Genomic DNA, 27,938 nt, shown 5'->3' with positions numbered 1-27,938 from the left:
CCCCCCCCAGCCCCGACCCCGAGCCCGGCGGCCCCCGCCCCTCCCCCCCGCCACCCTGCACTGCCCCGGCTCCCCCGCGGCCCCCACACTGCAGTGCGGCCGGGCCCCCTCCCCCCAGGGGCCGCCCCCGCCGCCGCCCCGCCCTGGTGCCCGGGGCGGCCCGGCCCGCAGGGCCATGAAGCTGCAGGCCGTGATGGAGACGCTCCTGCAGCGGCAGCAGCGGGCACGCCAGGAGCTGGAGGCCCGGCAGCCACCGCCACCACCCCCCGAGCCCTCGGCCGGCCCCCCGGCCCGTGCCAGGGCCGCCCCGGACGAGGACAGGGAGCCCGAGAGCGCCCGGATGCAGCGGGCGCAGATGGCCGCGCTGGCCGCCATGCGAGCCGCCGCCGCCGGCCTCGGCCACGCGCCCAGCCCCGGCAGCTCCGAGGATGGGCCCCCCGGCTCAGAGGATGAGGATGTGGCCCCAGAGGGGGCACCAGGCTCTCCCCCCGCACCCGGCCGAGGCAGGGAGGCGGCCGGCCTCCCCGAAGGTGACGGCCACTTCGAGGGCTCCGACGATGACCTGTGAGTTGGGGTGTGTGGGCCCCCCACGCTGAGCACTTGCCACGTGCCGGTGGCTCTCAGCCCTGGGGACACAGCCATAGAGGAAGGACAAAACCCCTGTCCTGCTGACTACCCAGGATGCACCGTTCTTTAGAACTTCCCCGGGGGTGGGGGGCGGGACAGTGGACATTTCTCCACATGCACCACCCAGGATCGGGGCCACCCGTCTCAAAAGGCTGACAGATACTTAAAGTGTGGCCAGTGCCGCCGGGGTCTGCTTGTGTAGCTTTATTTCATCGTAATTTAAATGGAGCTTCTCACAAGTGGCCAACGGCCCCCATCGCCTGGCGAGGCTATACTAGATTTAGTGGCGGGGACAGATAGAGTCCGTAGCCCGAGTGCAACCTGCGCAGAGTGAGCATCCATTGGCCCCCAGATGCGTCTCCCCGGGGTCTGATGCAGGCCCTGAGCTGGGCGCTGGCAAAACTCCAGTGGGATCCTTCTGGGAAGACAGGCGATTGCAGGCTGTGATCAGAGTTGCCAAGAAAATAAAGCAGGGGTCTTGGGGAGGGGAGTGGCTGGGGCCGGCATCAACTTTGGGCAATGGTGGGTGAAGGTCTCCCTGTGGAGGTGACAGCCTGTAGGAAGGGCAAGGGAGAGCGGGGAACAGCATGCCTGGCAGAGGGAACAGCCTCAGCAAAGGCCCCGAGGCAGGAATGGGGTTGGCATTTTCAAGGCCCAGCAAGGAGGCCTGTGCGATGGAGGGGACGGGAGGGGAGACCAGGTTAGCAGGCGGGCAGGGGCTGGGGTTTATGCCAAAGGGGCACCTCTAGTTGCTCTGAGCTCATTGGGAACAAGGAGAGTAAGGCCCACGACCTAAGCTGGTCTCCTTGCGGGCGCTCTTGGCAGCCAGAGCACGTGGGGCTGCTCACCCACGTCCAGACAGGGAGAATGAGGCAGGAGGACGCGCGGGCCTTGCCTTCTCCCCTGACCCACGCCCTGTGTCTGCCCCAGGAAGCCGAAATGGGAGGAGGAGGAGGAGGAGGAGGAGGAGGAGGAGCTGGAGGAAGATCTGGGGGAAGAGGAGGAAGACGAGGAGGACGAGGATTACGAGGACGAGGAGGGGCTCGGGCCCCCGGGCTCCGCAGGCCTGGGTCCAGCAGCCCTGTTCCCCCGCAAGGCCCAGCCGCTCCAGGCCTTCCGCGGCGACGGCGGGCCCCGGGCTCTGGGCGGCCAGGAGCGCCCGGGGGCTGGCCCGGCCCTCCCCGGAGGGGCTGCCCACGCGGTGCCCCAGCTGCAGCCGCCGGACCACGGGGACTGGACGTACGAGGAGCAGTTCAAGCAGGTGGGCCTCGCGTCCTGATGGGCTGTGGGCAGTCTCTGCCAGGGACCCTCCGACCCGCCCCCGATGGTCAGGCATTCGCCTGCCGGGTGCGGGGCATCTCGTGGAAGCCACAGTGTGGGATTGTGTCCCGTGGGTGGGACGGGCTGGCCGGTAAATGCACGGATGTGGGGACACGAGGGCAAAGTTCAGGGGGCTCCACGTGCACCAGAGGACAAGCAGAGAGCTAGAGCAAGGAGGGGGTTCTGAGCAGAGGCACCGGCCCTGGGAAAGGCCTCGCGCCTGGACAAGGCTCCACGGGGCTCATGGGTGTGGTCGGCAGGCGGGCAGGGGCGGGGGCTCAGGGACGCAGGGCCAGAGGCCTTGTCCGTGGCGTCGAGTCTGATCTGTTGAGCCTGTGGCTGTGGCGGGGGGCGCGGTGAGCAGGGGGTGGCCACGTTGGTGTGGACGGCCAAGCAGCTCCTGGGGGCTCCGGAGGGGTGGGGAGGAAGCGGGCCGTCCTGGTGCCTTCCCCGCAGGCGGCCAGGGCAGAGGAAGTGGCCGGGCGGGGGATCCTTTGAAGTTGGGCCTCGCTGGGCTGGGCAGATGGAAACCAGATGGCGGCCGGGGCGGCCGGCTGGGCTTGCATTCCAGCCTGAGGCCAGCTGGGCCCTGCCCCGACCTCCGAGAGTGGACGGTGGGGACCTAGCCTCCCAGGCCTGGCGCCCGAGCCTCATCTGAGGCTCCGGACGCGCCAGGCGCATGGGAGCCGGGAGGTGGCCGTGTATGGCCTTGGGGCACCCTCCCCCCCCGCCCCGTGCTGGCTTCCAGAATGGGTAGCAGGACCCTGGCAACGCTCAGAAAGCTCAGATAAGGTACAGAACTGGAAACTGGACACACAGTGTGAGAGGAACAAGGCAGGGGTGGTGATGGGAGTGACGGGGCAGGTATAAAGGCAGAAGAGGACAGTGCCCGCGGGGTGGGCACGGCCACGGCAGCGGCCCTGAGGCAGGAGGCCAGCCTGAGGAACAGGCAGGAAGGTTAATCCCCTGCCCAGGCATCTCGGGATGGGTGGGGCCGCCTGGCTTCCGGCTGGGTCCTGGCACGCGGGTGGGTGGCAGTGCCAAGGGGTGGGCTGACAGCCAGCAGACGTCATCTCCTTAGGGCGTGGCTGGCCGCTCCCCACGCATGGCCCCGGCTGCCCCCTCCCGCCTGAAGGCTTTTCCTCTGCGTGTGGACCCCAGCCTGAGCCAGTGCCTGGGATCAGGGGTCCCCCCCTGCTCCCTGCCTCAGTTTCCCTCCTCTTCTTGAGGAGCCGCTTGTGGCTGGGTTACTGTCTGTCTAGTTCTGCAGGTAAGGAAACAGGGGCGAGGAATTGGGGGTGGGGGACGGGTTTCCCAGAACCGAGCTCTTGACGTCCGCTGGGGTCAAAATAACACAAACGGGAACCTCACGGGCGAGTTATATTTATGGACTCACCGAATATTTGTCAGCTGCCCTGAGTCCAACCCTCAGGAAGCCCCAGGCTGGGGGCCAGAGCCAGACGCCTCCCACCCCGCTGCCTCACAGGGTCACGGCCAGGCCAGAGGAAGGGACAAGGCCATAGCCCCTGTGGGGTTGGGGGTCGACAGGTAGCCCTGGCCCCGCCCAGCAGCTTCTGCTGCGTGGCCCAACACTGGTCCAACACTGGCGGGAGATGGGGCTTGGGTGGCCAGGCCAGGCAGAGTCCAGGGATCAGGTGTCCTGGCCGCAAAGCCCCCCTCGGCCCATCAGGAACAGAGGGCCTCCAGGGGCCATTGTCCCGCTGGTCTTTGAACACGATGATGATGTCTCGAGGACTGCCAGGGTCAGGGCACGGTTGGGGAAACTGAGGCCCAAGGGGCCCAGGGAACTCAGGTCACACAGTCAGTCTCACGCTTATGGAGCACCTACTGGATACGTAGCTCCTCTGCTGGACTCAGAGAAAGTCCGTAAACAAATGGGTAGGAAGAGGTTAGGAAACGTGATCTGGCATCCAGCTGGGGATGTGGGGAGGCCTCTCGGGACGTGGCACTTGCCCCAAGCCTGGTCGGAGAAGGAGCTGGGCCCTCACACTGAGGGATGGTGGTGTGGCAGGCAGAGGAAACAGCCCGTGCAAAGGCCCCGGGGTAGGATGCAGCCTGGCTTGTGTGTGGAGGCCAGATGCCGCCACCCGTCTGGGCCCCGCGGGGGATGGAATTGGATTCCAAGACGGTGGGGGGGGCTAAGGGAAGTTGTGGGCAGGCGGAGGGCTGCCCTCCAGCGCCAGGATCCTGTGCCTGCCTGTTTGTGGCAGGTCCAGCTGCCAGCACTGCCCTCCCGCCCAGCTGGCCAGGCATCTGTGCGGCCAGTGTCAACAGTGGCCTGGGCCCAGCCAGCCCAGCAGATGTCGGGGGCTGTGTTGACTCTGGCGCCTGCCCCACCCCCTTCCTGGCACGTGGCAGCGGGGCCGGCCGGCCGCCTGCTTGGCACCATCACTGCCTCTTCCTCCCCGGTCTTGGCAGGGCCTAGGCCTGACTTCCGCCCGAAAACCCTCGACAGCCGTGAAATTCTGCCGCCGGCTACAGGGTCTGGGGGGCAGCCAGGCTGGGGAGGGGCCGGGAGCAGCGGGCTCAGGGCCACGGAATCTTTCCTTGAAAGCCTGGAACCTCGCTGCCATGGGGCCCCAGGGACTCGTGCTGATGGAGGCCAGCACTGGCTGGGCTCGTAGTGTGTCGTGGGGAGCGAATAGGACCTCCGCCTGCTGCCATCAGCTATGGCATCCTGGTGAAATCCTGGTGGTTTCCTGTTACCAGCAGGGCTGTGCCGTCGTGGGATTTTAAGCAAGCAGAGTCTTAATTGTAGATCTTCAGCCACTTAAGAATTTGACTCTCTAGTCTCAATGACTCAAACGCTGGGGTTTTATTGACTTAAGGGTCACCCAGCACGATTCACCTATTGAAAGTGCGATTTGGTGGTTTTTCGTACGTTCACGGGGTTGTGCCGTCAATTTTAGAACATTTTCATCACCTCCAAAATAAACCTTTTAGGGCTTCCCTGGTGGCGCAGTGGTTGAGAGTCCGCCTGCCGATGCAGGGGACGCGGGTTCGTGCCCCGGTCCGGGAGGATCCCACATGCCGCGGAGCGGCTGGGCCCGTGGACCGTGGCCGCTGAGCCTGCGCGTCCGGAGCCTGTGCTCCGCAACGGGAGAGGCCGCAGCAGTGAGAGGCCCGTGTACCGCAAAAAAACAAAACAAAACAAAACAAAAATTAAAAAAAAAAAAAAAACGTTTTAAAATGTACCCTTTAGCTCTTACCCCCACCCCCTCTTCTAGCCCCTGACAACTAGGAACCCACTTTCTGACTCTGTGGATCTGCCTGTTCTGGACGTTTCCCATCCATGGAATCACACCCCGCGTGTCCTTCTGTGTCTGGCTTCTCTCCCTGAGCGTCGTGTTCTGGGGATCCGTCCATACGGTAGCGAGTGTCAGGGCTTCTTTCCTTTTTGTGGCTGAGTGATATTCCATTATACGCATGTATATCCTGCACTTTATTTACCCATTCGTCCACCGATGGACACTGGGTCGTTTCTCCCTTTGGCTGCTATGAACGTGCGTGTACAAGTTTGTGCGTGAACGCGTGCTTTCAGTTCCCACGGGCGCGTACCTAGGAGTGGAGGTGCTGCATCATGTGGTAACTCTGTGTTTAACCTGAGGAGCTGCTGCTGTTCACGGCGGCTCCATTTTGCATCCCCGCCAGCCATGTGAAGGTTCCAGTTTCTCCACGTCCTCGCCGACGCTTGTGGTTATGACTTTGATTCCAGCCGTCCTGGTGGGGTGGCGTGCAATCTCGCTGTGGCTCTGATTTGCATTAAAGGTCGGGATCTTTATTTTCCCTCCTCTCCAAGGTCGTGTCTGCTCCCCGCCACTTGTAAATGAGCTCAGAGATATAGAGATGACTGTCCTGGCCGGTCTTTGTCGCCCAACTATGCACAGGCAGCAGGTGTAGCGTCTCACGTGTGTCTCGTGTACCTTCGTTTCGTGGTGAGGGGCGGGGCACTGCATTTGCCCCGTCGTGCAGTTGTGGAAGCTGAGGCACAGAGCCGTCACGCAGCTTTGCCCACGGTTACCCGGGGGAGGTGTCAGAGCCGGGATTTGGCCCCAGGGTGTACTGGAGGAGTGGACAGATGGTGAGGGGCAGGGGGCAAGGCCCCCTGGCTGCAGGTTTCGGGGGAGCCCGGGTGGCCCTCTGAGCCTCGGTCTCCTCGTCTGAAATGGAGGCGGTTGGTCCAGGGCCCAACAGCAGGGTGTCAGGACCCGGTGCCAGGACACACAGGCCCCTAGGCAGGAAAGGCCTCCCTGGGCTGCTGAGGCCTTGCTGTGGACCCCGCCCGTCCCCTCTCCCCTCCCTGGGCCTCCTGGGGCCTGTTGAATTCCCATGGGTGTCCTCCTCCACCCCAGCGTGTGTGGCCCGGGAAATGGGTTCAAGCAACTTGGGGTGAAGCCCTGGACCTTAGGTGCATCCTTAGCAAGAGGCCGGGGTCACATTTTGGTTTTTTTCTCTGCTCCTTTCACCTCACTTCGATTTTTTAAATTATGGACGGTACACGTATCCATGTTTTTAAAGTCCTTTTTTGATGCCAGAAGTGACACTTGACACCATTCCGGTGGGGGATAAAAAGGGAAGGATTCCAGTGAGGCCCGAGGCCTGCCAGCCCCCTCTGTGACCTAGCTGGCAGCAGCTACAGTTTTCCCAGGCCTCTCTCTGTCCATTTACACAGAAACGTGACGCAAAAGCTATCGAAGTGTGGTCTCTCGGGAGGCTGCAGGATCTGCCAGACGCTGAGCTGGACCTACTGCTTTTCTCATTTTTTCTCATCATTTTCACTCTGCATCTGTCTGTTTATCAGAGTGTTTCAAGTAGCCGAGTTCTTTTCAGCTGCTGCGGGTTCCCTTGTGGAGCTGACACCAACACGCTGGTCTGTTTTCCTGTTTCCCTGTTGTAAACAACACTGCAGTGAACATCTCTGGGCTCATGAGAGTTGCTTGGGGCTGAATGGGGTGGGGTTAGGGAGCAGGAATTGCCGGGACTCCGGGAAGAGGTGGCAGATGGTTTCTTCATCCTACCTGGGAGCCCCCAGAGGCTGGGGGCCCAGAGATGGACACACGCACTTCAGCCCTGAAGAGTCAGGGCTGGGCTAGAGGGAAGGCTGCCCAGAGGAATGGGCTTTGGAGCTGGGGCTTTGCAGGACGTGTAAGAGTTGGCCAGGTGGAGAGAGAAGGGTTAGGGCCTGCATCTTGGAACGGCGTGGCTGGAACATAAAGTGGGAGGGGTAGGGGTGGGCAGACATTAGGGCAAAGCAAAGGTGGGCTCAGAGGGGGGCCTTAGCATGGTTTAGTGCTGGGAGAGGGAGAGGGATGCTGGGAGAACCCTTCTGGGCTCCACGGTCCTGTGGCAGGAGTGGAAGAGGCCAGCGCTACAGCCGGTCCTGTGGGACCAGGGAGGAGGAGGAGGAGGAGGAGAATTTTTTGGTGGAGTGTGTTCTGGGCACAGGCTGGAGGTCAGGCACTGGCTTCTGAGCCCAATGACGTTGAGCCGGTTGGCTTGGGGCAGCGTGGGCTGGGCCCAGGCCCGTGGGTCCTGCAGGCCAGCTCTGGCGCCTGGCGTCTTCCTGGGGCGCCGGGGTCCCTGGGCCCCATGCTGGGGGCGGGACCGGTGCCAGGAAGCCCCCTGGGAGCCCAGCCCTGCCCGCCCGGGACAGCGCCCACCTCATCAAAGCCACTGCGGCTGCTGGCGTGGAGCCAGATGGGCCGTGGCAGGCGCGGGGAGGATGCCGCCTGCAGCCCTGGCACCATGCCCCCACCCGTGCCAGCCCTGGGAACCACACTGACTCAGCCGGAAGAGCCTTATCTGGCCCCAGCGCCGCCGCCCGGCTGCCCGGTCACCGCCGAGGGGTCACTGCCGCTGTGGCCTGGCCCCCCACGCCCACCGCTGCTCCTCACCCCGGTGGTCACTGCCAAGCGCCCGGCCCCTCCCCACGCTTTCTAATGACACGCATGGTGCCGGAGGATGTGGTGCCCGGCGGGCGTGGGGCGCACGTGGGGTCCAGCCCACTGACGTAGGCGAGCGCGTGTGCGTGGGGTCCCTGTGGGCTGGGGGTTCCCCTCTCGAGGGACCCCCCCCTCCACCATGTGTGTCGGGGTCTGTGTCTGCAGAGCCGGGGCTCTGGGGCCATCTTGAGACCCCCCTGTGGTGTCTGTGGCCATGCGTTTGCTGGCGTGGCTCTCCCGTGTGTCTGTGTGCACGGTCTGGGGCCACGTGGACCCATCTGCAGTGTCTTGTGTGTGTATCTGTCACCTCAGGCGCCTGTTTGTGTGTCCCCGTGTCTGGAGTGTTTGTGTACGTCTGCGTGCACCCCCACGCGACTTGGCCCTGGCATGTGTGGACGTGTCGTGAGTGTGTCCGGGGGTCTGGGTGCCTGAGCTTGTGTATCCGTGTGCGTCGATCCCAGCGCTGTACCTGTTCCGCACGTCTGTACGGTGGATGACAGGTGACCCTTTCCCGTGGCTGTTTTGTGTGCACGTGGCTGTATGCTTGTGGGTCTGCAAGCACACACGTGTGTGCGTGCACGTGTGCCCGTGTGTGAGCCTTGCGTGCCCCCTGCCGGCCCCGCTGGCCCCGTGTCTCGGGAATCTTGAGCTTGCGGTGGGGCCCATTAACCGTTAGCCAGAAAGTCACGTTGCCCCGGTCAGTGGCTTGAATCGGCAGCCCGGGCACAGGTCAGCTGCCCGCGGCCTCCGCGTGGCTTCCCGAGCCGCCTTGCTGACGCAGCCCCAGGGAGCCGCGAGGTGTGACCAGGGCCTCGGGGGCTGCAGGGGGTCCCACCGCCAGGTTACATCCCTTCCTCCCCTCACGTGCTGTGTGCTCTCGGACTGGGGTGCGTCCTCTCTGATCCAGAGGTGCAATCGGGGGATGCTGGGCAGGGCTCACCTGCTCTGTGCCTCAGTTTCCCCACCTGACACAAAGACCCTTCAACCCGCCGAGCCTTCTGATCTCGAGCCAGCACCCCCTGCGGTGACTTGGAGGGGCATCCCGGGCCCTCTGGAAGGCCCAGCGACCCCGTTTGCAGGCGCCGTCCACTGCTCCGGGAGGGGCCGGGGGCAGCTGGGGTTGTGGGCTATGGGTGGGCACGCGTGGGGGCGGGGCCGGACCGCCCCCCTCGGCTCGCCCAGTTGCGCTCGGCCAGAGGACAATTGGGGGTCACGGGGTTAAACGGTAACCAATCTGCCTATTGAAGGCCCCAGCTCGGGACGCAGCCTTGCCCCTCGTCACGGCCGGCGGGGGTCTCGTGGGGCCGAGGGGTGTGGCGGGCACAGAGTCGGCGCCGCCTGCCGCCGCCTCCGCCTTCCAGACAACGAGCAAGGAACAGATGAAACCCTAATGCCAGAAGAAACCTATCGGGGGGCACGAATGGGCACGTCTGCCCCAAATCTCAGAACGGGGGCCTTGTTTGGAACTAGGGTCTTTGCAGGGGTGATGCAGTTAAGATGAGGCCATGGTGGAGGAGGGTGACCAGTGCCCTTAGAAAAAGAGGAGGGACACACAGAGACAGAAAATGGCCGTGTGATGTTGGCGGCAGAGACTGGGGTGATGCAGCCACGAGCCCAGAAGGGCTTGAGCCCAGAGGCCCCCAGAAGCTGGACGAGGAAGGGAGGACCCTCCCCCGAGCCTCTGGAGGGAGCGCAGCCCTGCCTCACCTGGATTCTGGACGTCTGGGCTCCAGAGCCGTGGAGGAACAAACCCCTGCGCCAAGCCCCCCGGCCTGTTGCCGCCCCAGGAAATGAATACAAAATCCAGTGAGGGCTCTGGGTCCCTGATCCGTGGGGCTCAGCAGCGCCGGGCAGATTCTCAGGGAGCCCGCCCGGCCATGGAGCCTCCTTAGGGGACCCCCGACCGTGTGGTCCACGGGGGTCATGGGACTGCTTTACGGCGCAAAGGCCAGGCTGGGCCCCCCGTGTGCGTGTGTGTCTGAGTCTGGGCCTTCCACAGGCACGTGTGGAGTGCCTGCTGTGTACCAGCCCCGTTCTGGGCAGCAGGCATGCACCTGTGAACAGAGCAGACAGAAGTGGCCGCCCTTGTGGGCACGTGGCAGTGGGGGCCGGGTGGGTGCAGCGGCCGAGGGCGGGCCGTCTGGGGCCATTATCTGAGAGCCAGCCAGCGGACGAGGGTGTGTCTGTGTTTGTGTGTCTGGGTCTGGCTGGACGGGTGTGTCCATGCGCGCCTGGAGACCACGCCGGGTGGTGGGACCTGCTGGGTCTGGGCAGGGCTGAGGGTCCACGTGTCGGGGTGGGAGCATGCGTCCAAACAGGGCTGGGAGGGTCCGTGTGCAGCCATGGGGCAGACCTGGGTCCATGCCGCGTAGAGGTCCAGGTGGGGGGGCCATGTGGTCTGTCTGGGCGGAGCCAGGGGTTCTCTCAAGGTGGGGCTGTGACTCCTGCTAGTGTCCCTGGGGGTAGGTGTGGCATCTCTGCCCAGGCTGGAGTGGCCGTGGGCCCTGGGGCTGTGTATCATTCTCTTTCTGCCCCGTGAGGGGTCTCTGAGGGTCCCCGTGGCCACCCCAGCCTCTGCCCTGTTAGGTTGTGTCCCCCAGCCCACCCCATGGCTTCCAATGTGGATCTTCTGGGCTTGTGAGGCCCCTACCCAGGGGGGCGCCCCCAGCCCCAGGGGCTGCCAACTCTGGGCGGGGTGGGCCGCCCACTCCTTGTGTTCTGGAACCGGTGTGACTCCCCCAGGCCACCCTGCCTGGCATGGGGGAGCCGGGCCTGGAACCTGGCCGGGTCCATCTGTCCCCAGGTCTCCGGTTTCTGTCTCTCCCTCACATCTCTCTCTGTCTCTTCCTCTGTCCTTTTCCTTTCTTCTTTCCCATCTCCACCCTCATCTGCCCACCTGCCCCCGTCACCCTGTAATTAACTCCCATCTGCCCTCTTCCCGTGAGTGACCGGTGGACGGCGTGCATGGGCCTGGCTGCCACCCTCTCCCGGCCTGGCGGCCCCTGCCTCATCTGGCACCCTGCCCGGCCAACGGCCCGCCCGGCCCCTCCCCGTGTCCTCCAGCTGGTCCATGCACCCGCCCACAGGGTGCCCAGTTCTTGGATGAGAAGTGGGGCCTGAGGGCACCTCTGGGGCGTGGCTTGCGGGATCTTAGTTCCCTGACCAGATATCGGCCCCGCGCCCTTTGCAGTGAAAGCGCAGGTTCCTAACCACTGGGCCACCAGGGAATTCCCGAGGGTTATTCTTTTCTTCGATGCCATTGGCATCTGGGGGGAGCCCAGCCAAGCTGGGGTGCAGGTGGCAGCTGCTCTTGACACCCTCCTTCCGGGCACCATTTCCCCGTCTGGAAAACGGGGGCAGTGTCTGAGCTGGTATTCTGTTGTCATCATTGTTGGTTACCGGTCACCGAGGGTCCTGGTGGAGGAGAGTGGGCGTGGCAGGTACCAGCTCGGCCCCCGGGTGCCCAGCGTGGGTCTCATCTCTCCCCCTCACTCACTGCAGGAGCTGCTCCCTGGGAGGTGGGATGTTCCAGGAGCAGGGTCCCCCTCTTGCAGTCGGCGGGTGGGTTTGTTGGCACCCTGAGCCCGCTGGCCACCGTGGGCAGGTTCTGTTTTGCCGTCGGCCTGGAGTCTGGCAGAGGCTCCCGCAGGTGTGCCGGGCGGGAACCCCCAGCCCTGAGCCGTCCAGGGCCCCTTCCTTTTGACTCCTGGGCGGGAGGCGGGAGGCACCCCCCTTCCTTCCTGCGCTGTCTGGGGGAGGCCCGGGGACGGTCGGGACCCAGTCAGCACAGCCAGGGAGGGGCAGCGATCTGCTCTCTTATGCTACTGTACTTCCGTTCAGCGAACCCGGGCTGGGAGTGATGGGGACCTCGCTCCCTGGGCAGGTAGATCTTTATGAACAGCCGGACTGCTAGGAGAGTCCCTTCTGGTGCTTTCCTGGCTGCCGGCGGCTCTTCTGCAGGGAAACAGGGCTGCTTCCTTTCAGAAGAAACCCCATGGTGGGAGTTTTATTCCCCGGGAGCCAGGCCCTGGGTGCAGGGCTCAGAGCCCTGAGCCAGCGGGTAAGTGGTAGCTAGACGATCGTCCTTGGGTTTTGGGGGCCTGGGACCCCCAAACGAAATGCCCTGAGAGCAGCGTGGAACGTTGGGTTCGTAACTGCTGGCGGGAGGGAGGGAGGGAGGGAGTGAAGAGGAAGAAGATTCTGGATTTTTGGCTGTCTGACTCCAAAGCATTTGCCCGGTGCCCCCTGAGTGCCAGGCGGTCTCGGGCAGGGTCCCACCCCCAACCCCACAAGGCTCTAGGCTCTGAGGTGGTCCAGAGGCACCAAGGGGCTCAGTACCGGGTTCGAGTCCAGCTCTGTGGCCTTCTCTCAGCACCTCGGTTTCCCCGTCTGTGAAATGGGCTCCCATGCAGATAGCAGTCTGCTCAGAGCCAGGCCTGTGGGTGGGGGCTCCCAGGTGGATGGGAGGCTGCCCGCCCAGATTTGCATGTCGTTTGCATGCCGCAGGCCAGCTGCCTTCCTAGAAGTTTCTCCTCATTGTTCCTCATCCTGAGTGCGTCCTCAGTGCTGGGCCTGCTGGCATCCCCAGCTGTGACATGGAGCTGGCGGGTGACTAGCCTTGTCCTGCCACCGAGGTGGCTCCTTCTTACTGCCCCCCAACCCCCCGCCCATTTTCCTGGAGCCAGACTCTTCTCTCTGCACAATCTTGCTCCCATGGTTCCCCCGTCCCCCACCTGGATGACCCAGGTGCACCCTGCCCACTTCACAGGTGGGAAGACAGAGGCTCCAGGAGACCCCAATTACATGAAAGGTTGACCCAGAGACAAGGGCACTTCCCCAGAACCTCACCATCTGGATGGAAATCCAGAAAGAAGCGCCTTTAATCGTTAGTTTCGTGGTCAGGCTCTATGACTTGTTTCTGGAACTTTTATTAATATCTGTTTCGTGGGTGGGTGTGCCGTGTCTTTTCGGAGAGGGGGCACATGCTGGTTGGTGGGCGGCGGGGGGGGGGGGGTTTGGCCAAGCTGGCAGATGTTTCTGCCTGGCCCAGAATCACTTCCCCAATTTCCTGCAGGCCCAGTGGGGGCCCCTGCAGCCCTGGAGCGCTGACGGGAAATGAAAGGGCCGTGCGGCCCTGCGTCTGGCGGGGGTGGGTGGCCCCAGGGGTCAGGTGCGCCGGGAGGGCAACTTGTGGGAAGAGCCTGAGGTCGCCCGGTGAACGCTGATTAAGCCCCTACTGTGTGCAACAGCAAGCAATCCTGCCCTTCCTCCATCCTGCCGCAGGGATGGCTGGCTTCAGAGGCGCCCCCGCTCCCTCACCCCCTCCCCCTCCCTACCTGTGTGTGACTCCTACTGTCCCCCTCGCAGGCCTGGGGCTCCCAGGGGTTGTCTGGGTCTCTCTTGGGCACACTGCATCCGCAGCATCCAGCACAGGCCTTAACATACACAAGGTTGGGACTTCCCTGGCGGTCCAGCGGTTAGGACTCCGTGCTCTCACTGCTGTGGGCCCGGGTTCAACCCCCGAACTAAGATCCTGCAAGCCGTGCACCGCAAACGGTGTAGTGCAGCCCAGGGGGAAAAAAAAAAGCATACAGAAGGTGCTCAGTCATGGCTGCAAAATAGATTGACCTGGCCACAGCCCCAGGGGCTGACAGGGAGGGTTCCAGACTCCAGGTGCTTCCTCCCCACCCGGCCTCCTCCCCGCCAGACTTCATCCATCCGTCCATCCATCTGTTTGTCTGTCCCTGCCCCGGGGTCTCTGGGGAGGGGGCGAGAAGGGGCAGGAGCGCACCCTCTGGGCCGGGCTACCGGACAGGACGGTTACGGCGGGGCTACCGCGGGGCGGCACCGGTGCCGGACCGAGACCCGGTCATCAGGTGCGCGCGGAAGCCCCTGCCCGCCTCAGTGGGCACGAGGGGAGGGGCCGAGGGGGGTGTGGGTGCCTTGCCCCGCCCCCCAGCCCTGCGCGTGGGCGTTTCTGTGAATGGGGGAGGCTGGTTGGCCCCCAGGGACCCGGCCCCTGTCCACCTGGGCAACGGCTGCCAGCGCTGAGTCATGGGGCGCAGGGCCTCCCAGGGCCCGATAATGTGAGGAGGGGCTTTATCAGCTGGGGTGGGGCCGCCGGGAGGGGGGACACCAGGGCTGAGCTGGGATGGAGCATGAACCAGGGGCCAGAGCCCGGTGTGCCTTCTCCTCCCTTCCTTCTTTAGCACCTGCTGTATACTGCGCCTACCCACTGTTACCTATCCTGCCCTGGGGGCTCTCATCTGGGTGGGAAGAAAGAAGGGAAGGAGACCATCCCCCAAATAAGTGCAGAACCACGTGACCCGTGACAGATGCTGGGGGAGGGGCAGGGAGCGTCACTTGGGGTGCTGCCCGGGCTTGGTGGCCAGCAGGAGACAAAGAGGGCAAGGGTGGAGGAGGGGGACCTAGGTGGGGGGACCAGCAGTGCAGAGGCCCCAGGCAGGAGCCGGTTGAGAGCAGCGAGGGACCAGTGCTGGGGAGGGACCAGGTGCAGGCATCTGGGGGGCCAGGACCACACCCCAGCCTGGCAGGCAGGAGGTCTGGCTTCTTCTGACAGCAACAGGCAACGAAGGGCCTCTTCGGAGCAGGGGAGACACAGCCTGATCTCGATGTAAAGATTAAAAGCTCCCCGGACTCTCCGCCCTGGGGGGCTGCAAGGAGGAAGTGTCATCCTATTGCTCTTGGGTGTTCTATGCGGGGACTTTGAGGGATAAAAACCCAGCTGTGCGGGCTTCTCTGCTCTTTCAGTGCAGTTTCACTTTGCTTACAGGAGTTACAATGAATCAGTTCTTGTCCAAAACCCAAAGGATATGGAAACAGTGAGATTCGTAATAATACCCAAAAGATGGAAGTAACCCAAATGCCCATCGGTGGTGAATGGATAAACAAATGTGGTCCATCCACACACGGGAACGTCACTCAGCTATGAAAAGGGGTGAAGCACTGACACTCCTACAACGTGGACGGACCCTGAGAACACGATGCTCCCTGAGAGAAGCCAGACACAGGACGACACACAGGGTGTGATTCCACTGATGGGAAACGTGCAGAACAGGCAGATCCACAGAGACAGAGAGTGGGTTCGTGGTTGTCAGGGGCTGGGGAGGGGGAGGGGAGTGACTTCTGATGGGGACGGGGCTTCTTTTGGGGTGATGGAATGTTCTGGAACTAGATAGAGGTTGTGGTTGCAGAACAATGTTCAACGCACGAAAGGCCACTGAATTGTTCACCTTAAAACGGTGAATTCTGTGTTACGTGACTTTCACCTCCATAAATATTTTCTTTAACGATCCAGGACCAGGTAGGTGAGATTAAGGCCCTGAGGCTCCTGGGCGGTGCCAGCCCTGCCTGACGCCTCACTCCGCCGCCACCGTTCATCCTTGTCCGTTCCCAGACCCCCTCTGAGGGCCAGGGTTCCAGCAGGGTCCCCATGGTCCCCACACTTGGACAGTGTCTGTTCCTGCCGTTCTGGCCACTGGGGAAGAAGCCATCCTTCTCTGGTTGCCCGTGAGCTGTATTGAACACGAGTTCAAAAACGGGCCTTTTTTGGGACTTCCCTGGCGATCCAGTGGTTAGGACTTGGGGCTTCCACTGCAGGGGCCCCGGGTTCAATCCCTGGTCGGGGAACTAGGATCCCACAGGCCACACGGTGGGGCCAAAAAAAAAAGAAAAAAACCACGAGGGGGGCCTTTTCCACCTGTTCCCAGCTGTGGGCCTCTCCCTGCCACGTTGGTGGCTGCCAGGGACAAGGTTGTCCTTCTCTGGGGCTGGGGGTCACCGGTCCCCGAACGCTCCCGGTTTCTCCTGGTTTTGTCCCTGTGTCTGCCGTCCAAGGACACGGCCTCACTCCTGGAGTCCCCCATGCCGCCCAGTGGCCTCGTGCATCCGAGGTAGGGCCCCGCGGACTTTGGAGCCGCCTGGGCGTCGGGAGGGGGGCTGAGCAGACACTGTTAAGGGGGCAAAGTTCCTCCTGGGGGCCCTGGAGCGGGTGCTTTCTTTACAGCTGGGGCCCCTCGGCCTTGGGCTGGTCGCCGCCCTGGGCCCCGTGCAGGCTGGAGCTGGGGACACGGTGCCGGGGAGGGGTCTCCCGCGTGTGGGCGGCCCTGGGGGCGCCCCTCCCCCCTGCACCAGGTTCCCCCCTTGTGGTTTGATGGAGGCCACGCACGGGCCTGTCCTCCTCTTTCAGGCCGGCAGCTGGGCCCAGGGCATGCGTGGTGCCCTGGCTCCCGAGGGGTCCGCTGTCTCCGCAGGGCGGCTTCGGGGGAGGGGGCCGCACCCCGGGGGTCGTCGAGGCAGCAGCACAACCCGCTGACCTGGCTGGGAGCTCCTCGAAGCTGGTGGTAGTGAAAATGCTCACCTTTCGCCACAAACAAGAATTTCCTGTTTGCCCCTCGCGCACTTGGGGGAGGGGAGGTTATCTCACTTTTTCCTCCCTGACCCCTCCCCCGCCCACTACCTGACCCTGAGCCTGCCCTGCTTTATCTGCTTCCTCCTTGCAGACTGGCCCCTCCACCCTCTGCAGAGGGGTGGGTGGCGGGGTCCCCCTGTGGGACCCCCTCCTTTCCCCTCCAGCCTCCCCCTCCCACCTGGGCTGGGCCCAGAGCGAGGCAGGTGGCCTTTCGTGCTCATCATCTTCCCAGCGTGGTCGAGTGTCCACTGAGAAATCCATGTGTGGCATGAGGCTGGGTTGCGCCTTTGCTGCAAAGGAAACTGAGGCAGAGGCCGGGGTCAGAGGGTGAGGAGGGTCTGGGAGGGGAAGGAGGGAGCCTTGCGGAGATCCGGGAAACTGCATTCCAGAGGAGGGAGCAGCAGGTGCAAAGGCCCTGAGGTGAGGGCCTGTGCCTTTTGCTCAGAAAGCATGACAAGGCCCAAGGGGGCCAAGCAGAGGGAGGTGAGGGCAAGGAGGTGACAGGCCAGTAGTGACCGCAGGGGAAGTGAGATCCTCGATGGGGACAGTGGGAAGCCATGGGAGACTGTAAGGCAGGGGAGAGTCTCGCCCAGGCTGCCCGGGAAGGCCCCTCTGGCTGCTCAGCAGGGGTGGGGGCTTGGCTCTGCTTGGTCTGTGCCTCAGTTTCCCGTCTGTGAAGTGGGTGGTGCTGGGGAGGGGAAGATGGACACGTGGGCAGTCCAGCCTCGGTAACTAGCGGATGGACGCCCTCCGTCACTGGGTAGGGGCCCAGCCACGTGGCGGTGGCGGGGCCTGTCCCGGTGACCCCGCCCAGCAGGTGGAAAACGGGAAGGGAGGTGTGTGCTTGGGAGCCTCTGCGGGAGCCCCCAGCCCAGGCCCGCACGTCCACGCCCACATCCTCGGGGTTCTGTACCGCCTTCACAGATGCGGCTTGGGGAGGACAGGATGTGAGCCCAGCGGGGCAGCCTCCAGGTGCCCCCAAGACCCTCGTCTGCCCGATGCCAGGACGCAGGTGGCCCGAAGCATGGGTTGTGCACGGACACATCTCGGGTTTGGGAAAGGATAGGGGGTCCCACCCCCACGTTGCCCTGAGAAATCAAGGTCCACGGAACGAGCATTTATGAAGCAGCTGCTGGGTGCCCAATTTTAGATACTGGGAACCAAGCAGACAAAATCCCGAACACCCTACTAGGACAGGTGGACAGGAGACCAGACCGGTGTGTAAACCCATGCGGCTTGGTGGTGCAGGGGACAGGGTGCGGGGGAGTGGGGTACACAAGAGAGTCGCCCGTAATCGGTGAATGTGCTCCAAGTGAGAGCACAGGCACGCGAGGCTTCTCTCCAGGGCGACGTGGGAACAGAGACCTGGGCGACAAGGGGGAAGCCCGCGGGGACAGAGCTAGGACAGAGCCAGGACGGCATTCCGAGAGAGGAGCTGCCAGGTCAAAGGCCTGGAGGGGGGACCGCGGGCCCTGGCGGGTTTGAGAAGCAGCCGGGAGGCTGGTGAGAGGTCAGCTGGGAGCGGCCCTGGCAGGTCTTCTGGGACGCGTGGCCGCAGAGAGGCGGGGTGTCCTCAGAACTGGCGGGAGGTGGAGGTGGCCCCGTGATCAGAGTGCCCAGTGGCCCCGGGGAAATCAGGCTCTGGGGAGGGGAGAGTGGGGCAGTTTATCTGGGGCCTCAGCCCAAGGCAGGGGTGTTTCCTGAGGTTTTGCCCAACCTCCAGCCTGGGTTTGCAGCTCGGGGTATGACAGTGCCTCCTGGTCCGTCCAGAAAGGGACAGGGTTTCAGCCAGAGGGCCCAGGTGGGCCCGAGGCCTGGGCGTGGCTCAGGATGTGTTGTGGCCCAGCTGTGTGGCTTGAGAGCCTTGTGAGGACAGGCAGCCGGGCCCAGGGGCTCACGGGGGGAGCCTGGACACCACCACGGGGGGCCTGGACACCGCCCCCAGCTCCCCCATCCCTGAGGCCTGGTGGGCAGCCCTAGCCGGCTGGCCAGGGCAGGACACACCCTGCAGGGGTGCGGAACTTGGGCCCAGAGCCCCATAAAGCTGGGGCGGCCTTTACTGCCCATCTTTGTTGTTGGCCGCCCACAGCAACAGCCATTAAATCTTCCTTCTCTGTCGGCAACCTGCCCACCCCCTTTATGGCCTCGCACAATGCCCTGGCCCCTCGGGGGTCTGGCCGTGCCACGGCAGCCCGCCCACCGTTTGGCCTGGGAGTTAACGGGCCCCGCACCAAGCCAGCCCGCCTCTGCCCGGCAGCTGTTCTCTGCCCTGAGCCTCAGTTTCCCCACCTGGAATATGGGGGTCCTGATGGTTCCAGGAGCTCAGGGTGAAGCTATTGTGTTTATCACCCACTGTCCCTGAAAGATGGGGAAACTGAGGCAGGAGAGGCACTGTGATCTCTTGTGGGAGCTGGGCCCAGGAAGGAGTTCGTGCCGGGTGGACCCCCCCGCTCCACCAGGGTCGGGATCTCAAGGGAGGAGATGTCGCCCCCTCGTCAGGAAGGGCTTGAGGTTCGGTGGTCCCCTGTGAGCTTCCTGGAGCGGCCACAACAAATGACCACACACTGGGCAGCTTAGAACAACAGGGATTTACTCTCAGTTCTGGAGGACTGACGTCTGGGGTCAGGGGATGGCTGGGCCTTGCTCAGGCTCCGGGGGACGGTCCTTCTTGCCTCTTCCAGCTTCTGGGGGCTCCAGGCGCCACCCCAGTCTCTGCCTCTTATCTCCCTGTGTGTCTCTATGTCTCTCCTCCTCTCATGAGGACACCAGTCACCCTACTCTGGGACCTCATCGTAACTAATGTCATCCGCAGAGACCCTATTTCCAGATCCGGTCCCATCCTGAGGTTCCGGGCGGACGGGAATTTGAGGGCAATTCCCCGCAAGTCTCTCTGATCTCCTCTGCCCAGCCTGGCCCACGTTGCGGCCGAGAAAATCAGGGTTCACTTAACGAGCATCTATTAAGCAGCTGCTGTGTGCTCAGCCCCATTTTAGACACTGAAAACGGAACAGACAAAATCGCTGATGTTCCAGCCGGGCAGACAGACAGGAGACTGGACCAGGTCGTGAATCATGGGGATCTGATGAGGGGGCCGAGGGGAGAGCGGGGCGAGGGGCGCACACAGTGCTGGGGGCCGTGCGGGCAGGGGCAATGGGGATGGGGCAGGGGCGGTGGAGGCGGCCCAGGCGGGCGCACGCCCACGGGAAGGTCCACCTGCAGGCCCCACACCCCTCAGGCAGGGGGAGAAACGGGGCCTCCCTGGCCACCATAAATCAGTGCAGGAATGCAGCTGGCCAGCCTGGCTCTGGCAGGGTGGAGACAAAGGCCTGGCCTCGACCACCCAGGTCTGGGCTCTTGCCCCCGCCCCCCCCCCCCCCGCCTGTACCCTACGGGCCCCACTATCTCTCCATTACACAGATGGGGAAAGTGAGGCCCAGAGAGGGGCGAGGTGGCTGAGGGGTAGCCAACCCCAGGACCCTGCCTCCCCAGGCCCGGGGCTGTCCCATAGCGCAGGAGCTGGGCATCAGTGTGTCCTTGGGCCCTGATGACGGATTGTCCCAGCCGGGGCTAATTGGTGGTTTCAAGGCCCCACACGGTCCCGCTTGCTCTGTGTCCAGGTGGCCATGGGGACTGCATTCCCCATCTGCACTGCCCGCCTTGGCAAATCCCGCCCCCCAACTTTGCTCTCTAATTATCTCTGCCAGCTTCCCCTGCCTGCCAGCACCTGGGAGCTGAGGGTTGAGGCTGGGGACCCCCTGCCCCGCTGATAGCCCAGACCGAGGCCTTCTCCCCACCCCGGTGACTGGTGAACCCAGGCAGCAGGTGCGCAGGGCAGAGCCTGGGCTGAGAGTCCCCGAGAATCCTGACTCCAGGCTCGGGCCTGCCTCTGTGCCTCAGCTACAAAATGGGCCGCCTCTCAGGAGCACGTGCGCGTGACTCGGTGGACCGTGCCGGACTTGCGCCATCCTCACGGTGGCGATGGTCTAGGTGGGATAAATTGTGCCCCCCAAAATTACATGTTCAAGTTTGAGCTCCAGGTACCTGTGAATGGGACATGATTTGGGAATCAGGTATTTGCATATGTGATTAGTTACGGGTGGAGATGAGGTAGCCCTAAAGCCAGTGAGTGATGCCCCATAAGAAGAGGGCGATTTGGACACAGAGACGCAGGGAGAAGCCACGTGAAGACAGAGGCAGAGGCCGGGGTGATGCAGCCACAGGCCCAGGAGGCCTGGAGCCCCAGGAGCTGGAAGAGGCGGGAAGGATCCCCCCCAGCCAGCCCCCGCCCCAGCCTCTGGAGGGAGCACAGCCCTGCCACACCTTGATCTCAGACGGCTGGCCTCCAGAGCCGGGAGAGGATACATCTTTGTGGTTTAAGCCAAGTGTGTGGTCAGCTGTTACGGCCGCCCCAGGACAGGTGTCTCAGGGTCCTTGTCTGATAGTGGCGGGGGCAGGCCTCAGGAGATGTTTGGACTGTGGGGGGCCAGGGGTCTAGGGCCGGGACCCCTCGGTTGGCCCTCCGTGCCATGTGGACGTGACACCCGCACCCAAGCTCTGGCACCAACTAATCCATCCCCTCCCTGCTATCGCAGCTCTACGAACTGGACGGGGACCCCAAGAGGAAGGAGTTCCTGGATGACTTGTTCAGCTTCATGCAGAAGCGAGGTGAGGCCTGCCTGCCGGGAAGTGCCAGATATGAGCACGCAGGAGGGGTGGGGGGCCCTGCTGGCCACTGCCCGGGGCAGGTGTGTCAGCGAAGCTGGGAGTGAGTTCTCCGTGGCCGGAGGCATCCAAGAGATGCCTGAGGGGGGAGACACAGCCCTGCCATGGTGGTGGGGGAGGTCTGAGAGAAGAGGCACCATCCTGCCATGGGTATCTGACAGGAGACACAGCCCAGCCCTGAGGGTCTGATGGGGGAGACACAGCTGTGTGAGTCTGAGGGGTAAGTCCTTGGGTGGGTGGAGGGTCTCAGGGCTCCAACCCAGAACGGACAGTCCAGGCTTCCTCCCTTGCTGCTGAGACCCCGGGCGCAATGGGGTCCTGGCTCCCCGGATCCCCCGCGGCGGGGCTGGCCCCTGTTTGGGGAGCAGGGTTGGATTCCCAGGCAGGCAGGCAGGCGGGCGCTGGGTGGCAGGACAGAAGCTCCCCACAGGCTAGAGTCAGCCCTTCCTGCCGCCACTGGTGGGAGGTTCGGGTCCCGGCCCCTCCCTGCTCCCACCTGGGGCCTCAGTTCCCCCGTCTGTACGGTGGGCCACCAACACTCGCCGCCGTGTGGCAGCGCCCCAGATGTGCTGAGTGCCAGGTCCACAGTTGTTATGCGCCAACAGTGTACCAGGCCCAAGCCACCTGTATCCCCCTACGCCCTGGGGTCTGGGGTGAGGTGGAGGCCAGGCCTGGGGAGCAGGGACTGGTCTGGGTGGGTGTCCAGGTGGGGAAAGGGAAGGCCCAGACGCCGGCGGGGGGCGTCGGTGGCATTCAGGGTGAGCCAGGCCCAGGGAGGATGGGGGAGGAGGGCACCCAGAGGGTCCCCAGAACCCTCCCTCAGCTCAGAGCTGCCAGCCAGCCAGGGGTCCCAGGAGCACTCACTGCGGGTGGGGCTCATTTCCTTGATACCTCCTCCCCACACACCCCCCCAGCAGGGTTATCACGACCCCCACTGTTCAGGCAAGGAAACTGAGGCCTGGAGAGGGGAGAAGGCCTCTGAGCCACAGAGGCAGGAAGGGGCGGGGCCGGGGCGGGGCTGGTGGGGGTGGGTGGGGCAGGCAGGGTAGCTGCATGGGCTATGACTGTTGAAGGGGCCAGCCAGGCGGCTTCTTTGTCCAGGGCCCCTGCCTGCCCCTCCCTGCCAGCAGCTTCTGTAAACACAGGCCCAACCAGGCCCAGGCCGGAAGGGAAGGAGATGAAAGGGGAGGGGGCTGCAGCCTCCACGTTAACCCCTCCTGTGCCAGGGGTGGAGGAATCCAGACCCAGCCAGGCCTGCTGCCCACCCCTCGCCGCCCCCCACCCCCCCATGTGGTCAGAGAGATCGACCCACCCTTTATCATCCCATCCACACCTGCCTGAGCCCCCCACTCCCCCTCCCCCCACCATGGGGCTCCAAGCTCCCAGGCCCGGAGCCCACCCATTTTGCCCCAGACTGGGCTCCCAGTGTCCTGGAGGCACGGAGGAAGTATGGTGAGCTGCCTCAGAGTGGTGAGGCTGGGGTCCTCTGGGGGCCCCAGCTCCTGGCCCCACAGGGCTTCAAGGGTCTGTGTCCAGCCGTGTCTACCTCACCAAGCCAGGTGCTCCTGGAGGACAGGAAGCAACAAACTCCTATGCAACCCTCAAAACCCAGCTCCAAGGCCCTCTCTTCCCTACCTTCCTCTTGAACCCTCCCCTCTATAATTGGGGTCGGGGGCTTTGGGGCTGAGAATCTGGATACCGTGTCCTGCATCCCATAATAAAGTAGTCTTTCCCCCACATCACAGAGTAAAAGCCTCCAACTGGATATCTCTCTGAATTCTCTGGGGGCTGGACATGGAGGAGGGGTCCTGCCTGCACCCCACCCTCCTGCGGTTTCCTTGACAACCTCTCCGCCTTTCCTTATCGCCCCCCCACCCCCGCCCGCTTCCATCAATGCCTCTCTGTGCTCTCCCAGCCCCGCTCCTTCTATAAACATCCGCCGCCCGGCTGCCGAGCCAGGGCGCAGGGTCCCAGGAGGAGCTTTGGTGTGATTCCTTCTTTTTCCCAATGCAGAGCCTAAACCAGCGTCCAGCGTCCTGGGTGGGCCAGGTGGGCGCTGTGGGCGCATCTCTGGGGCTGGGTGTGCTGCTGACACCTGGCGTTGCTTTTCTCTCTCCTTCCTGGGCTGGAAAATGAAGTGGGTAGCGTGGGGGTCTGAGGCCCATCTTCCTCCACTCCCTCCAGGAGGTCTTCATTCGTTGGGGATTTTGCAACCCGGGAAGGGCCTGGCAGTGGCCAAGGTTGGCAGGAGGTGGTTCCAGGATGTCCAGCTTGTAGAGGGGGGACCAGGAAGCAGGGTCCTGGGTACAGGGCATTGTCCAGGGTGGGGGCAGGGAGCAGGAGCTCATCCTGGAGCATCCCTTTGCCATCTCTGCAGGGGCGGCAAGCATGCCCCCAGGGCTGGGATGGGGGCCATCAACCTTCACTGTTGTTTATTGAGCACCTGCTGTAAGCCAGGCTGGGCGCCGGGGGACTCCATATGAGCAGGATAGCAGGTGGGGGCCACAGACAGTAAACCCGTACTTTCACTGCCAGGGAGAGAGGTTTAAGTGGGGGCTTCTCCACCCTCAGCCAGGATGGTGCCAGGCAGGCTGAGCTGAGACCTAAGGGTTCCCACGGCTGCGGCTTCTGGGTGACAGGGAGATGGCATGTGCAGGGGCTTGGAGCATCAGGGTGGGTGTAAGATGGGAGCATGGGCTGTCTGTAGGGAGGAGCCCCCTCCCGAGGCTGGGCCACGCCCCTCCCTCTCTCCCTCCCTCCCTCCCTCCCTCCCAGGTCTGGCCCACCTCCCCACTGTCTAAGCTGCAAAGTGGATTAATCAAGCCCTCCCTCCCCCACTGCAAAGCCCCCAACACAGCAGAGTTGTTTTGGCAGCTGTGATGTCTGTAGGAGGAATAACAAAGGCTGTGTTTCTCATGCTGGGCCCCCAGGTTGGCCCTGCAGCTCCCCTCTCACCCACCCAGGTGAGAGCAGCTTGAGACCAGATCACTGATGGAGAGACTGAGGCAGAGCTGCCTCCTCAGGGCTCTCGCAAGCAGGGGTCTCACCCGGGCGACCCTGCCCCCAGGGGACACTGGGTGACGCCTGGGACAGCTGTGGTTGTCACACTGGGGGCTCCTCTCCTGGCATCCAGTGGGTGGGGCAGGGAGGCTGCTCCACCCCTCACAGCATCCGGGACGGCCCTCGAGAGTGAGCCGCCCCAGATCAGCTATGCCGAGGGGACCCGCTGTCACCGACGCGTTGGGCACCACCCCAGGTGACAGCACCCCCCCTCCCTGCAGGGACGCCCGTGAACCGCATCCCCATCATGGCCAAGCAGGTGCTCGACCTGTTCATGCTGTACGTGCTGGTAACGGAGAAGGGCGGCCTGGTGGAGGTCATCAACAAGAAGCTGTGGCGGGAGATCACCAAGGGCCTCAACCTGCCCACGTCCATCACCAGCGCCGCCTTCACGCTGCGCACCCAGTGAGTGCCCGCCCGCGACGTCCGGGCATAAAGGACCCAAGGCATGGAGGAGTGGGGGGGCGGTGGGTGGCCAGACCATAGGGTGGAGGGTGGAATGTCCTGGCTCTGAGGCTATGCAAATTGAATGTTGAAGGAATAGCAGGTAGTTGATGTGGGGACGGGGATGGGGACATGTCACAGGACAGGCACTGAGACAGAGGGAACAGCACAGGCAAGGACCATGGCTTGGAGGGCTGCCGGGTGCTTCCGGGCAGAGATGTGGGATGGGGACGGGGAGCTGGTGCTGCAGCGGGGCTTGGCTTTATGCAGATCCCAGAGGCATCCCAGGTGCCATCCTGACCCCTTGCCCCTGCCCGCAGGTACATGAAGTACCTGTACCCCTACGAGTGTGAGAAGCGTGGCCTCAGCAACCCCAATGAACTCCAGGCGGCCATCGACAGCAACCGGAGGGAGGGCCGGCGCCAGAGCTTTGGGGGCTCCCTCTTCGCCTACTCACCGGGCGGGGCCCACAGCATGCTCTCCTCGCCCAAGCTCCCTGTGTCCTCCCTGGGCCTGGCCGCCAGCACCAACGGCAGCTCCATCACCCCAGCCCCCAAGATCAAGAAAGGTGAGGGCTGCGTGGGGCCTGGGGCCTGATCTTGACTCAGCTTCAGCCTGGCAATGTATCCCAGGGAGGGGGCCGCCTTTTCCCCTCCCTGGGTAACCGGGATGATAGACCCCAAAGTTGGTGTGTAAGAGGGCGGCCAACCTACTTGTGCTGTGCCCATGGCAGACATTGCTAATCAATTGCCATTTTCCAGCCCCAGGCCCATAGCAGGCAGACGTCACTAATCAGTTCATTTCCCCTGAACCTGTGCCCTCGGCAGACATCACGAAGCAATAATTTTTTCCTCCAGTTCTATGCCAAGGCAGACGTGGCAAATCAAGCCCAATTTTCCCATCTTCTACCCGTGGCAGACATTACTAATTAATCACTGTCTTACTGTAGCGTTGGCCCAGTCCACTTGCCTGTGGTTGGTATTTTTATTTTATTTATTTATTTATTTATTTATTTTAAATTTTTTGATTTTTTATTTATTTTTTGGCCAAACAGCATGTGGGATTTTAGTTCGCTGACCAGGGATCAAACCTGGGCCCCCTGCACTGGAAAGCAGATTCTTAACCACTGCACCACCAGGGAAGTCCAAGGCTGATGCTTTTCATCGCTGTCATTCTCTCTAGTCCCTTGCACGTGGCGGACATACTAGTTGATCACTGTATTCTTTTCCCTTTGAGCTTTAGAATCCTCCTGAACGCACTGTCCCACCAGACACCAAGGGTGCTGTGTGGGTCATCAAATGGACTCTTTAACCACCCCTGAAGCTATCGCTAGGTGCCCCTGGGCAGCTCACTGCCCCTTTCTGAGCCCAGCTTTCCTTACACGTAAAGTGGGGGAAATTATGCCTTCTCTGTGGGGGTGTTGGGGAGCCTTCAGTGTGTAAAATGCCCAGTGTGCAACAGGCCTGGGGTTGCAGGTAGCTGGCAGCCCCCTACCCCTAGTCCCCATCCATGGCAGACATCACCAGCCGATCACAGTCCCCTCTTCCAGCAAGTCTCTGAATCCTCGCTAACACAGAAGCACCAACAGCACATGTGGCGGCCCAGCCTCAAGCAGGTCGGTGCACCTGTCTGAGGTTCCGTTTCTCATTTGCCACAAGAGCTGTGACTCCCTACTTCCCAAGCTTGGCCCGGGCATCCGAGGTGATCCTCACAGCACCCTGAAAATTTGGGGCTGGTCAGATCTAAGGTGAATGGGGTCTCACCAGTGACAGCTCCCTCTGGCCTCTGTGAGCCTCAGTTTACCCCCCAGCCTTGGGGAGTTGCAGCAATACCCATGAATGTCATTAGGCATCTGCTGCATGCGAGGTCCTGTGCTGGAGCTAGGGAGGACAGGGGCGGATAAGAGAGAGGTTCGGACGTAATGGAGCTACCGAGGGGGCCAGGAAAAGCTGGTTCTGGTGGGTCCCAGGGGCTCTTTTCAGCTGAGAGGGAGGCAAGCAGAAAGGACTGCAGAGACTCCAGAGCAGAGGGCCTGGCAACTGCAAAGTTTGGAGTGGGGACCCTCCCGGAGAGGCAGCCCCAGGCCACCAGGGATAGACACGGGAGGGAGAGTCAGAACAGGAGACAGTGGGACCAGTGTGTGGGAACCACGGGGGCATTTGGTTCAACCACAGGACAGGGGAATGGTTAGGAGCTGGTTCTGGAGTTGGGCTGCATGGGTTTCATTTCAGCTCAGCCTCTCTCCAGGTCTGTGACCTCAGGAAAATTATCCATCCTCTCTGAGCCTTGGTTTCCTCAGTGGTAAAGTGGAGAAAAGGGTGACTAGGTGGTTATGCGATTGTTGAGACGGTTCACATTAAGTGCTTTAGACAAGACGTGGTGAGCGCTTGTCGTAACTAGTATTATATGTAATATGTGCTATTGTGGTTTCTCTATAACACTAATGCTAAATACTACTATGATACTGTCACTGTAACTAGTATTGTCACCATGACCTATATTACCATTATGCTGGTATCTGATGTCAGCCTGATATTAGAAAGGATCTTATAGCACTTGTGTCTATTCAAAAACCTGTACACTTCCCTGGAAAGGAAGTGAGCACCCCATCGGTGGAGGTATTCAAGGGGGCACATTCCTACCTTGGGTGGGAGGTGGGGACTGGGCCACCTCTGTTCCATTCTGGCCACCAACCCCTCTTCTCTCCTGTCCAGAGGAGGACTCGGCCATCCCCATCACGGTCCCCGGCCGCCTGCCAGTCTCCCTGGCAGGTCACCCTGTGGTGGCAGCCCAGGCAGTAGCGGCCCAGGCGGCCGTGGCAGCACAGGCAGCCGCCCTGGAGCAGCTCCGGGAGAAGCTGGAGTCTGGGGAGCCTCCTGAGAAGAAGATGGCCCTGGTGGCAGAGGAACAGCAGCGACTCATGCAGCGAGCGCTACAGCAGAACTTTCTGGCCATGACGGCCCAGCTGCCTATGAGCATCCGGATCAACAGCCAAGGTACCACCCTGGCGCTCAGACCCTCTGTGCTCCCTGCATGCACACAAGGGCCTCATAGCCACCATGTGTAAAGAGTGCTTACAGATCAATAAGATAGGCAAACAAACCAGTAGAAGAAATGGGCAGCTGTGACTCGTAAACTCATAGGAAAAACTGTTCAACTGCATCTAGGTGGGGATCTGCAAGTTCACGAGGAGATACCATTTTTCACCTGTCAGAGTTTGATAATATCAAACGTTGGTCAGGATGTGCGGAAGTGGGCCCCATCGGTCCTGCTGGTGGGAACGTAAATAGGTGACAACTTGGCAGTCTCTTTTAAAAATAGAAAATGTGCTTGCCCCATGACTGGGTGATTCTGCTTGGTATCTAGAGCAG

General features: G+C 62.6%; 1 protein-coding gene across 1 annotated transcript in view; it reads left to right on the top strand.

Moving 5' to 3' along the window:
- The first annotated feature begins 12 nt into the window (after positions 1-12).
- The window catches only part of ARID3A (AT-rich interaction domain 3A), a 29,988-nt gene continuing 2,062 nt past the window's right edge, over positions 13-27,938 (top strand). The window contains exons 1-6 of the mRNA XM_024134447.3: positions 13-564; positions 1,558-1,888; positions 20,934-21,006; positions 24,345-24,528; positions 24,888-25,135; positions 27,282-27,563. Coding sequence (XP_023990215.1) covers positions 176-564; positions 1,558-1,888; positions 20,934-21,006; positions 24,345-24,528; positions 24,888-25,135; positions 27,282-27,563 — 1,507 coding nt within the window. The 5' untranslated portion in view covers positions 13-175. The remainder of the gene's footprint in view (positions 565-1,557; positions 1,889-20,933; positions 21,007-24,344; positions 24,529-24,887; positions 25,136-27,281; positions 27,564-27,938) is intronic.

The sequence above is a fragment of the Physeter macrocephalus genome, unplaced genomic scaffold (assembly GCF_002837175.3).
Source record: "Physeter macrocephalus isolate SW-GA unplaced genomic scaffold, ASM283717v5 random_442, whole genome shotgun sequence".
In the NCBI taxonomy this organism is placed as follows: Eukaryota; Metazoa; Chordata; class Mammalia; order Artiodactyla; family Physeteridae; genus Physeter; species Physeter macrocephalus.
The sequence above is the reverse complement of the archived record's forward strand: the minus strand, read 5'-3'. Positions and strand labels throughout refer to the sequence as shown.